The 13,280-nt window shown below is 41.9% G+C and overlaps 1 protein-coding gene across 2 annotated transcripts in view; it reads left to right on the top strand.

Moving 5' to 3' along the window:
• traf3ip1 (TNF receptor-associated factor 3 interacting protein 1) overlaps positions 1–13,280 on the top strand; it is a 71,859-nt gene that overhangs the window by 7,356 nt on the left and 51,223 nt on the right. For both annotated transcript variants that reach the window (XM_084161456.1, XM_084161457.1), the window contains exon 2: positions 5,104–5,172. In XM_084161456.1, the coding sequence (XP_084017582.1) occupies positions 5,104–5,172 (69 nt within the window). The remainder of the gene's footprint in view (positions 1–5,103; positions 5,173–13,280) is intronic.

Raw genomic sequence — 13,280 nt, 5'->3', positions numbered from 1 at the left:
TTGAGCAAGGAGGCCTACAAACCTGACTCAGTTACACCAGCTCTGTCAGGAGGAATGGGCCAAAATTCACCCAACTTATTTTGGGAAGCTTGTGGAAGGCTACCCAAAACGTTTGACCCAAAAAAGCTGAAATAAATCATTCTCGCTACTATTATTCTGACATTTCACATTCTTAAAATAAAGTGGTGATCCTAACTGACCTAAGACAGGAACGTTTTACTAGGATTAAATGTCAGGAATTGTGAAAATGTATTTAAATGTATTTGGCTAAGGTGTATGTGAACTTCCGACTTCAACTGTATCAAACAAACAAAAATAGAATGAGCATCTGTAATTTCACACGTGTGTGTGTGTGTGTGTGTGTGTGTGTGTGCAGACTGGCAATGCTTGCTGAGGGATCTGTTAGGGCGGTGTGTGTTTACTTACATTATGTTGATGTGTGCTATATTCAGCCTTTCAAAGCACTTCATGATTGGAGATTGCAGTGCTACAGGGCAGTAGTCATTGTGGCAGGTAGCCTTAGAGTTTTTGGGAATAGGAATGATGGTGGTCAGTTTGAGATGTGGGGATTACCGTGAATATGCCTGCCAGCTCTTCTGCACATGCTCTGAGAACGTGCACTGGAATACCGTGTGGTACCGCGGCCTTGCGAGTGTTAACCTCATTTAAAACCTTGCTCACGTCAGCCTCGGAGAGTAAGATCACCCTGTTCTCTGGGTCAGCGGGGGACCTCTTGCATGGCTCAGTGTTGTTTTTGTCGAAGCGTACATCAAATGCATTGAGTTTGTCTGGTAGAGAGGCATCACAGCTGGGTCTTCCTTTGTAATCTGTAATGGACTGTAGCCTCTGCCATGTGCGGCAGGTTCCTATTTGTGACCCCGTTTCAGGAAGCTAGGGGTATGTCGCACATCACTACTTCACAGGAGAGGCATTTGATTTATTTTGTTGCAGAAATGCCTTCTCGAACATATGAACTTTCATATGCCTTAATAACAAACATGTATGCCATCTTGCTAGTTATAGCGAAATGTTAGCTAGCTAGCTAACATTGAACCTAGTTACTACAGCATTTCATGCATGTTGGCTAGCTATGACAATCAGTTTGTATTGCTAGTAGTATGTGTTGGGATTATGGTTCATTGTTTAGCTAGCTAGCTACATGTCTAAACAAAAGATTCTACTTCGCCAGATGATTACATGACCCATCAAGTTAGCCAGGTGTGTCTGGGAGTGATTACGGCCATCTATTGTATTTCAGGAACATGTGTACATGTCTAGACAATAGTGACCCATCCACTTACAGTTGAAGTCGGGAGTTTACATACACCTTAGCCAAATACATTTAAACTCAGTTTTTCACAATTCCTGACATTTAATCCTAGTAAAAATTCCCTGTTTTAGGTCAGTTAGGATCACCACTTTATTTGAAGAATGTCAGAATAATAGTAGAGATTTATTTCATCTTTTATTTATTTCATCACATTCCCAGTGGGTCAGAAGTTTACAAAACACTCAATTAGTATTTGGTAGCATTGCCTTTAAATGGTTTAACTTGGGTCAAACGTTTCGGGTAGACTTCCACAAGCTTCCCACAATAAGTTGGGTGAATTGGTGTAACTGAGTCAGGTTTGTAGGCCTCCTTGCTCAAACACGCTTTTTCAGTTCCGCCCACACATTTTCTATAGGATTGAGGTCAAGGCTTTGTGATGGCCACTCCAATACCTTGACTTTGTTGTCCTTAAGCCATTTTGCCACAACTTTGGAAGTATGCTTGGGGTCATTGTCCATTTGGAAGACCAATTTGCGACCAAGCTTTAACTTCCTGACTGATGTCTTGAGATGTTGCTTCAATATATCCACATAATTTTCCTTCCTCATGATGCCATCTATTTTGTGAAGTGCACCAGTCCCTCCTGCAGCAAAGCACCCCCACAGCATGATGCTGCCGCCCCGTGCTTCACGGTTGGGATGGTTTTCTTTGGCTTGCAAGCAACCCCCTTTTTCCTCCAAACATAACGATGGTCATTATGGCCAAACAGTTCTATTTTTGCTTCATCAGATCAGAGGACTTTTCTCCAAAAAGTACAGTCTTTGTCCCCATGTGCAGTTGCAAACCGTAGTCTGGCTTTTTTATGGCGGTTTTGGAGCAGTGGCTTCTCCCTTGCTGAGCGGCCTTTCAGGTTATGTCGATATAGGACTAGTTTTACTGTGGCTATAGATACTTTTGTACCTGTTTCCTCCAGCATATTCACAAGGTCCTTTGCTGTTGTTCTGGGATTGATTTGCACTTTTCGCACCAAAGTACGTTCATCTCTAGGAGACAGAACGCGTCTCCTTGAGCGGTATGACGGCTGCGTGGTTCCATGGTGTTTATACTTGCGTACTATGGTTTGTACAGATGAACGTGGTACCTTCAGGCGTTTGGAAATTGCTCCCAAGGATGAACCAGACTTGTGGAGGTCTACAAATCTTTTTCTGAGGTCTTGGCTGATTTCTTTTGATTTTCCCATGATGTCAAGCAAAGAGGCACTGAGTTTGAAGGTAGGCCTTGAAATACATCCACGGGTACACCTCCAATTGACTCAAATGATGTCAATTAGCCTATCAGAAGCTTCTAAAACATGACTTTTTCTGGAATTTTCCAAGCTGTTTAAAGGCACAGTCAACTTAGTGTTTGTGGTCCTCTGTAGCTCAATTGGTAGAGCATGGCGCTTGTAACGCCAGGGTAGTGGGTTCGATCTCCGGGACCACCCATACGTAAAAATGTATGCGCACATGACTGTAAGTCGCTTTGGATAAAAGCGTCTGCTAAATGGAATATTATTTATTATTATTATTATTATTATTATTATAAACTTCTGACCCACTGGAATTGTGATACAGTGAAATAATCTGTCTGTAAACAATTGTTGGAAAAATGACTTGTGTCATGCACAAAGTAGATGTCCTAACCGACTTGCCAAAACTATAGTTTGTTAACAAGAAATTTGTGGAATGGTTGAAAAATGAGTTTTAATGACTCCAGCCTAAGTGTATGTAAACTTCCGACTTCAACTGTAGCTAAATGTGGCTGGGGGGGTGGTTATAGCATTTATTTCACATGACCCATCAATTTAGACAAGTGTGTCTGGTAGGGGTGTGCCGACATGGCCATACTCATATTCGTAATCGTATCCGTAAATGTACAGTTGATAGTCAGATCGGATGATACTCGTGATTGGAAAAAACTGAAGTGTTTTAAGATGCCTAAATAGATGTTGGCAAAATACCTCCCTGCACGTTCTCACTGTAAACAACATGCAGATTAGAAGCAGCACGCAATGGGGTTTGTGTTTGTGAGTCCTCAATTTGCAGCCAAGTTTGGTGTCACTCAGTCAGAATGTGCATTAGCGTTTTCATCTTTTTCCCTACTTTCATCTTTTTTCTAAACACTTTCTATATTTGATATTGCTACTATCCAAATATGCAAGTAAACATTTCACTGTATCATTTACATCTTCTGTATCTTGTGCATGTGACAAATAAACTTAGATTTTATTTGATAAAGTGTGTGTTTACCAGAGACGGTAATGTGAAGAACAACATTACCTGCACCAAAGTCAGATTAGGATATAGGCCAAGCACTAGATAAAGTGTATTTTTACCTGGAGTTTTTCCTTATTGTAGGCTACTACTTTCACCACTTTTAGTCTTGAAATCTTTGGTTGTTTACTACACTATCTTACTCACACTGTTTAGCACATGGCCTCATGTGAATCCTTAGAGATGGGTGGGGCTAAGGCTTAAGAGGGCGTGAAGGTTGCTTAATAGGTGAAGACAAAGAGGAGCTCTCCAGTAGGTGTGCCAAAACATTCAAAGGCCGTTTTCTCAAAAGTGGGGTTACAAGTTTACCAACTTTCAAAGCAGAATTACTTTCCCATTGTTCCTCAACTGCAGCGTATGACATACCATTTTCTGGCTCTAAGTCTGTACTTTTATCCAATGTAAAAAAACACAATTTAAAAATTTGCTGCATAAGACCAAATCGAGGCGGTCAGTCACATATTGTCCTTTTGCTTGTTTGATGGCTCTGTGGAGGTCGTAGCAGGACTTCTTGTACTTGTTTGTGTCCTAAGCCGTAGTCTCGGGGTTGAGGGCCAGGCAAGAGTAATTCTGTGTTATATATATTCCAGGGAGAGCCCTGGAATGACCCAAAAGGCTTCCCTGGTAGAGGGTTTGCCAGTGGCTGGGTCTGTGCCACAGGCTATACCAGGCTCAGCAGAGTTGAGTAAACTCTTTAACCCCATTCAATAGGTAGTCTGTTCACTCTTTCTCTCTCTCTCCTCCTTCAGTTCAGTTTGTTTCACCTTTCAGTATATGCTCATGCATATTTGATGATATGTGTTAGCAAGCGTGACTCCATTGTACTGATTATCCAAGTGTTTTCCCCCACTGAATCAAAATTATGCTAATTGTATAGAAGTTACCTCCTGCTTGTTAATCTGTCTTATTTATAAATAAATATGATTTCTGTTGACCATAATTTCAATATGGACAGCATATAATCAGTCATGCCATTTTGCAATGAACATTTCAACCATAGTGGCTTGCTAATTTGGCAGTGCAAGGATTGACATTAAGGTCTGAAAGGCACTTGCCCATCGGACAAGTCAGCAGTATTTTTTTAAAATGTCGTTTTGGTTCTATTTTAAACATTCCGACGTGCAGCTCAAGGCCGAGAGGAATAGGACATAGGCCTAGTGGCTAGCGCTCTGCTCGCGCTGACTAAAAGTTACGCTTCCGAGTGTAGCAGTAAAAAACAACAACAAAAAACAGTGTAGCCCCTATGTTAGGCTACTGGAATTCAGTCTTTAAAAATAACCTGCCTAATGGGGATACCACTGAGCAGGCTCAACTTGCCCAGCTGCCATAAATTGGCCATCTTTCATTTAAACAATGGGGATGAACCAGAAAGAAGGCTACTGGAATTCAGTCCAAAAACAAATCACCTGGTGCAACTTCAGAGCAGGCTCAACTTGCCCGACTGCTCAGTTCACTTGCCCGTGACAATAGAGCAACCCTTCACGTCAATCCCTGTAATGCGTTCTATCCTCTCTCCTACAGGTGATCCGGACCACTGGCTTCATGAAGGGACTCTATGTAGAGACCGAGATGAAGTCAGACAATGTGAAGGTAAGACATTTCCTCCATTTGATCACTTGATGGAGGCAATTTGTGAAACACCAGAACAGATGGTTGAAATCATGTAGGCCCCCTGCCTATGAATATGTTCCTTTGGCCTAATTGTTATACTCCAGTGTGACAGATCTAGTGAGGTTATTATTGTCAATTGCACTGTTATTATGAAATAAATTATACATAGGCCTAAGCGCTAGGCTATCTCATACAGTGATTGCTCTGTGAGCTGGTAATGAATCAGCCACTCAATATCTGATTAGCTGGGGGCTTTTTAACACTGCGTGAATAGATATAATCTCACTGAGTTTAAGTGTGCTTCTGCCCACACTTATCTCTGTGTGTGTCACTTCCAGCAACCTGCCTGGGTGTGAAAAACATCCAGCCATGACATGACATGATGGCATGAGCGTAACCCATGACAGCCCTGTGTAGCTACATAACCTAGAGTGGCCAGTGGGCTGTGACTCTGGCCTTATCAGACAGGTGGCGTAACACCATACTGCTGGATGTTATCAGACCACTGGCTGACCTCGGATAAGTATCGGGGTGAGTGTTTGCGAGACAACCATCTTCTCACACAAGAGGGCAGGAGACTGTAAACCCATACGGTGGCCTCGTCCCCCAAACTCACCTGAGATCAGTTTAAGAGAGACCACCTGTAATGGGTTGAGCTGGCACAGACAACTAACCCTTTAACCTTTAATGCGTACGATCACATATACACTGTGTGCACAATTATTAGGCAAGTCACTATTTTGACCATATCATCATTATTATGCATATTTCTGAACACCAAGCTGTATAAACTGGAATGCTTATTGGATTTAAGCATATCAGGTGATGTGTATTTGTGTAATGAGGGAGGGTGTGGCCTAAGGAGATCAACACCCTATATCAAGGTGTGTATAATTATTAGGCAGCTTCTTTTCCTCAGGCAAAATGGGCCAAAAAAGAGATTTAACTGACTCTGAAAAGTCAGCAATTGTAAAAAAGTATTTCAGAGGGATGCAGCACTCTTGAAATTGCTAAGATATTGGGGCGTGAATACAGAACCATCGAACGTTTTGTTGCAAATAGTCAACAGGTTCGCAAGAACCGTGTTGAGAAAAAAAGACTCAAATTAACTGCCAAGAATTTGAGAAGAATCAAACGTGAAGCTACCAGGAACCCATTATCCTCCAGTGCTGTCATATTCCAGAACTGCAACCTACCTGGAGTGCCCAGAAGTACAAGGTGTTCAGTGCTCAGAGACATGGCCAAGGTAAGGAAGGCTGAAACCCTACCACCACTGAACAAGACACATAAGTTGAAACGTCAAGACTCGGCCAAGAAATATCTGAAGACAGGTTTTATGGACTGATGAGAGTGACTCTTGACGGACCAGATGGATGGGCCCGTGGCTGGATCAGTAACGGGCACGGAGCTCCACTTCGACTCAGCCGCCAGCAAGGTGGGGGTGGGGTACTGGTATGGACTGGTATTATTAAAGATGAGCTAGTTGGACCTTTTCGGGTTGAAGATGGACTCAAACTCAACTCCCAAACCTACTGCCAGTTTTTAGAAGACACTTTCTTCAAGCAGTGGTACAGGAAAAAGTCTGCATCTTTCAAGAAGACCATGATTTTAATGCAGAACAATGCTCCATCGCATGCATCGAAGTACTCCACTGCTTGGCCAGCCAGTAAAGGCCTTAAAGATGAAAGAATAATGACATGGCCCCCTTCCTCACCTGACCTAAACCCTATTGAGAACTTGTGGTCCCTTCTTAAACGGTCGATTTACGGTGAAGGAAAACAGTACACCTCTCTGACCAGTGTCTGGGAGGCTGTGGTTGCTGCTGCACAAAGAGTTGATCATCAACAGATCAAGAAACTGACAGACTCCATGGATGGAAGGCTTATGACTGTTATTGAAAAGAAAGGTGGCTATATTGGTCACTGATTCTTTTTTGAAATGTCAGAAATGTTTATTTGTAAATTTTGAGTTGTTTGTTTATTATTCTCACTTTAACAGATGAAAATAAACAAGTGAGATGGGGAACTTTTCGTTTTTCATTTAGTTGCATAATAATTGTACACACTAATAGTTGCCCAATAATTGTGCACACATAGATACAGTGATGGAAAAAAGTATTTGATCCCCTCTCAATCAGAAAGATTTCTGGCTCCCAGGTGTCTTTTTATACAGGTAACGAGCTGAGATTAGGAGCACACTCTTAAAGGGAGTGCTCCTAATCTCAGTTTGTTACCTGTATAAAAGAGACCTGTCCACAGAAGCAATCAATCAATCAGATTCCAAACTCTCCACCATGGCCAAGACCAAAGAGCTCTCCAAGGATGTCAGGGACAAGATTGTAGACCTACACAAGGCTGGAATGGGCTACAAGACCATCGCCAAGCAGCTTGGTGAGAAGGTGACAACAGTTGGTGCGATTATTTGCAAATGGAAGAAACACAAAATAACTGTCAATCTCCCTCGGCCTGGGGCTCCATGCAAGATCTCACCTTGTGGAGTTGCAATGAGCATGAGAATGGTGAGGAATCAGCCCAGAACTACATGGGAGGATCTTGTCAATGATCTCAAGGAAGCTGGGACCATAGTCACCAAGAAAACAATTGGTAACACACTACGCCGTGAAGGACTGAAATCCTGCAGCGCCCGCAAGGTCCCCCTGCTCAAGAAAGCACATATACAGGGCCGTCTGAAGTTTGCCAATGAATATCTGAATGATTCAGAGGAGAACTGGGTGAAAGTGTTATGGTCAGATGAGACCAAAATGGAGCTCTTTGGTATCAACTCAACTCGCCGTGTTTGGAGGAGGAGGAATGCTGCCTATGACCCCAAGAACACCATCCCCACCGTCAAACATGGAGGTGGAAACATTATGCTTTGGGGGTGTTTTTCTGCTAAGGGGACAGGACAACTTCACCGCATCAAAGGGACGATGGACGGGGCCATGTACCGTCAAATCTTGGGTGAGAACCTCCTTCCCTCAGCCAGGGCATTGAAAATGGGTCGTGGATGGGTATTCCAGCATGACAATGACCCAAAACACACGGCCAAGGCAACAAAGGAGTGGCTCAAGAAGAAGCACATTAAGGTCCTGGAGTGGCCTAGCCAGTCTCCAGACCTTAATCCCATAGAAAATCTGTGGAGGGAGCTGAAGGTTTTAGTTGCCAAACATCAGCCTCGAAACCTTAATGACTTGGAGAAGATCTGCAAAGAGTAGTGGAACAAAATCCCTCCTGAGATGTGTGCAAACCTGGTGGCCAACTACAAGAAACGTCTGACCTCTGTGATTGCCAACAAGAGTTTCGCCACCAAGTACTAAGTCATGTTTTGCAGAGGGGTCAAATACTTATTTCCCTAATTAAAATGCAAATCAATTTATACATTTTTGTTGTTGTTATTATGTCTCTCACTGTTCAAATAAACCTACCATTAAAATTATAGACTGATCATGTCTTTGTCAGTGGGCAAACGTACAAAATCAGCAGGGGATCAAATACTTTTTTCCCTCACTGTATTCTCCAAAGAAAGCCAAAACCTCACTTTTACTTACTTAAATATTCAGGTTTGAGGTTTATTAACATTTTGGATTGACCGAGAGCACTGTAGTTATTCGATAATAACATCAATCCTCAAACATACAACTTGCCTAATAATTGTGCAAACAGTGTATGTGTCAAAGTAAAAAAAATGGCTGCCCCCGTTGACCTAAAAATATGAACTTAGTTTGCCATTTTTCAGTATATTACAAATCTTCGATGGACTTGTTACAGTGTATACAAGAATCGGAGCACATTACTTGACAAGTTGTTTACCGTTTTTGACAAACACAAAGCAAATCAAATGTTATCACCTCACAGATCATCACCCCAAATACAAGCCTACTGCCTAGCCTAATTTAATTTGTGGGGGGGTTTCAAGTCCATGGGGGGTAGAAATTGGGGAAGACATCGTGGGGGGATATGATGCAGGAAATATTACTATGACGTGGGATTTATCAGTAAATGGGGGGCAAACACAGGAGATGTTTATAAGCGAAATGAAAATAAAGAGCCTGGAAAGGGGGGGGTTTGAGCTGGCAACCCTGAGGTACCATAGTTATAATCTAAGTCAGTCGAGTGAACCATCCCTTCACCTCGTTTTGTTATAACATCTTTGGTCTGACAGACGTTTACGTGACAACCAGATTGCATTGTATGATGTCAACAAACATGGTGCCACACATAGCTGGCAAATAGCTTAGCATTAGCACATCATAATCTGTACAACCTTCTTCAAAAAAGTATTTTACACACATCATATGTGTCCATTGCAATCTATGCAAGAATGGGAATGCATGATTTGTCACCAGTACATGAAAACATATGAATAAAACAAATGCATTATGCTCCATCAATACAGTTGAAGTCGGAAGTTTACATACACTTAGGTTGGAGTCATTAAAACTCGTTTTTCAACCACTCCACAAATTTCTTCTTAACAAACTATAGTTTTGGCAAGTTGGTTAGGACATCTACTTTGTGCATAACACAAGTAATTTTTCCAACAATTGTTTACAGACAGATTATTTCACTTATTATTCACTGTATCACAATTCCAGTGGGTCAGAAGTTTACATACACCAAGTTGATTGTGGCTTTAAAAACAGCTTGGAAAATTCCAGAAAATGATGTCATGGCTTTAGAAGCTTGAGTCAATTGGAGTTGTACCTATGGATGTATTTCAAAGCCTACCTTTAAACTCAGATGAATGTACTTTGGTGTGAAAGGTGCAAATAAATCCCAGAACAACAGCAAAGGACATTGTGAAGATGCTGGATGAAACAGGTACAAAATAATTTATATCCACAGTAAAACAAGTCCTATATCAACATAACCTGAAAGGCGGCTCAGCAAGGAAGAAGCCACTGCTCCAATATCACCATAAAAAAAGCCAGACTACGGTTTGCAACTGCACATGGGGACAAAGATCGTACTTTTTGGAGAAATGTCCTCTGGTCTGATGAAACAAAAATAGAACTGTTTGGCCATAATGACCATCGTTATGTTTGAAGGAAAAAGGTGGTAGCTTGCAAGCCGAAGAACACCATCCCAACCGTGAAGCACGGGGGTGGCAGCATCATGCTGTGGGGGTGCTTTGCTGCAGGAGGGACTGGTGCACTTCACAAAATAGATGGCATCATGAGGAAGGAAAATTATGTGGATATATATTGAAGCAACATCTCAAGACATCAGTCAGGAAGTTAAAGCTTGGTCGCAAATTGGTCTTCCAAATGGACAATGACCCCAAGCATACTTCCAAAGTTGTGGCAAAATGGCTTAAGGACAACAAAGTCAAGGTATTGGAGTGGTCATCACAAAGCCTTGACCTCAATCCTATAGAAAATGTGTGGGCGGTCCTCTGTAGCTCAGCTGGTAGAGCACGGTGCTTGTAACGCCAAGGTAGTGGGTTCGATCCCCGGGACCACCCATACACAAAAAATAAATAAATGTATGCACGCATGACTGTAAGTCGCTTTGGATAAAAGCGTCTGCTAAATGGCATATTATTATTATTATTATTATTATTATTATTATTATTATTATTATTATTATTATTATAAAAAGCGTGTTTGAGCAAGGAGGCCTACAAACCTGACTCAGTTACACCAGCTCTGTCAGGAGGAATTGGCCAAAATTCACCCAACTTATTGTGTGAAGCTTGTGGAAAGCTACCCGAAACGTTTGACCCAAGTTAAACAATTTAAAGGCAATGCTACCAAATACTAATTGAGTGTTTTGTAAACTTCTGACCCACTGGGAATGTGATGAAATAAATAAAAGCTGAAATAAATTATTCTCTCTACTATTATTCTGACATTTCACATTCTTAAAATAAAGTGGTGATCCTAACTGACCTAAGATAGGGAATGTTTACTAGGATTAAATGTCAAGAATTGTGAAAAACTGAGTTTAAATGTATTTGGCTAAGGTGTACAGTGGGGGAAAAAAAGTATTTAGTCAGCCACCAATTGTGCAAGTTCTCCCACTTTAAAAAGATGAGAGAGTCCTGTAGTTTTCATCATAGGTACATGTCAACTATGACAGACAAATTGAGAAAAAAAAATCCAGAAAATCTCAATTGTAGGATTTTTAATTTATATATTTGCAAATTATGGTGGAAAATAAGTATTTGGTCACCTACAAACAAGCAAGATTTCTGGCTCTCACAGACCTGTAACAACTTCTTTAAGAGGCTCCTCTGTCCTCCACTTGTTACCTGTATTAATGGCACCTGTTTGAACTTGTTATCAGTATAAAAGACACCTGTCCACAACCTCAAACAGTCACACACCAAACTCCACTATGGCCAAGACCAAAGAGCTGTCAAAGGACACCAGAAACAAAATTGTAGACCTGCACCAGGCTGGGAAGACTGAATCTGCAATAGGTAAGCAGCTTGGTTTGAAGAAATCAACTGTGGGAGCAATTATTAGGAAATGGAAGACATACAAGACCACTGATAATCTCCCTCGATCTTGGGCTCCACGCAAGATCTCCCCCCGTGGGGTCAAAATGATCACAAGAACGGTGAGCAAAAATCCCAGAACCACACGGGGGGACCTAGTGAATGACCTGCAGAGAGCTGGGACCAAAGTAACAAAGCCTACCATCAGTAACACACTACGCCGCCAGGGACTCAAATCCTGCAGTGCCAGACGTGTCCCCCTGCTTAAGCCAGTACATGTCCAGGCCCGTCTGAAGTTTGCTATAGTGCATTTGGATGATCCAGAAGAGGATTGGGAGAATGTCATATGGTCCGATGAAACGAAAATAGAACTCTTTGGTAAAAACTCAACTCGTCGTGTTTGGAGGACAAAGAATGCAGAGTTGCATCCAAAGAACACCATACCTACTGTGAAGCATGGGGGTGGAAACATCATGCTTTGGGGCTGTTTTTCTGCAAATGGACCAGGACGACTGATCCGTGTAAAGGAAAAAATGAATGGGGCCATGTATCGTGAGATTTTGAGTGAAAACCTCCTTCCATCAGCAAGGGCATTGAAGATGAAACGTGGCTGGGTCTTTCAGCATGACAATGATCCCAAACACACCGCCCGGGCAACGAAGGAGTGGCTTCGTAAGAAGCATTTCAAGGTCCTGGAGTGGCCTAGACAGTCTCCAGATCTCAACCCCATAGAAAATCTTTGGAGGGAGTTGAAGGTCCGTGTTGCCGAGCGACAGCCCCAAAACATCACTGCTCTAGAGGAGATCTGCATGGAGGAATGGGCCAAAATACCAGCAACAGTGTGTGAAAACCTTGTGAAGAATTACAGAAAACGTTTGACCTGTGTCATTGCCAACAAAGGGTATATAACAAAGTATTGAGAAACTTTTGTTATTGACCAAATACTTATTTTCCACCATAATTTGCTAATAAATTCATCAAAAATCCTACAATGTGATTTTCTGGATTTTCTTTTCTCATTTTGTCTGTCATAGTTGACGTGTACCTGTGATGAAAATTACAGGCCTCTCTCATCTTTTCAAGTGGGAGAACATGCACAATTGGTGGCTGACTAAATACTTTTTTCCCCCACTGTATGTAAACTTCCGACTTCAACTGTACAGTCGTGGTCAAAAGTTTTGAGAATGACACAAGTATTGGTCTTCACAAAGTTCGCTGCTTCAGTGTTATGAGATATTTTTGTCAGATGTTACTATGGTATACTGAAGTATAATTACAAGCATTCCATAAGTGTCAAAGGCTTTTATTGACAATTACATTAAGTGTATGTAAAGAGTCAATATTTGCAGTGTTGACCCTTCTTTTTCAAGACCTCTGCAATCCACCCTGGCATGCTGTCAATTAACTTCTGGGCCACATCCTGACTGATGGCAGCCCATTCTTGCATAATCAATGCTTGGAGTTTGTCAGAATTTGTGTGTTTTTGTTTCTCCACCTGCCTCTTGAGGATCGACCACAAGTTCTCAATGGGATTAATGTCTGGGGAGTTTCCTGGCCATGGACCCAAAATTTCGATGTTTTGTTCCCCAAGCCACTTAGTTATCACTTTTGCCTTATGGCAAGGTGCTCCATCATGCTGGAAAAGG

This window comes from Coregonus lavaretus, assembly GCF_964263955.1.
Source record: "Coregonus lavaretus genome assembly, chromosome: 5".
NCBI classification, from domain to species: Eukaryota; Metazoa; Chordata; class Actinopteri; order Salmoniformes; family Salmonidae; genus Coregonus; species Coregonus lavaretus.
This window is presented reverse-complemented; position numbering and strand designations above follow the sequence as displayed.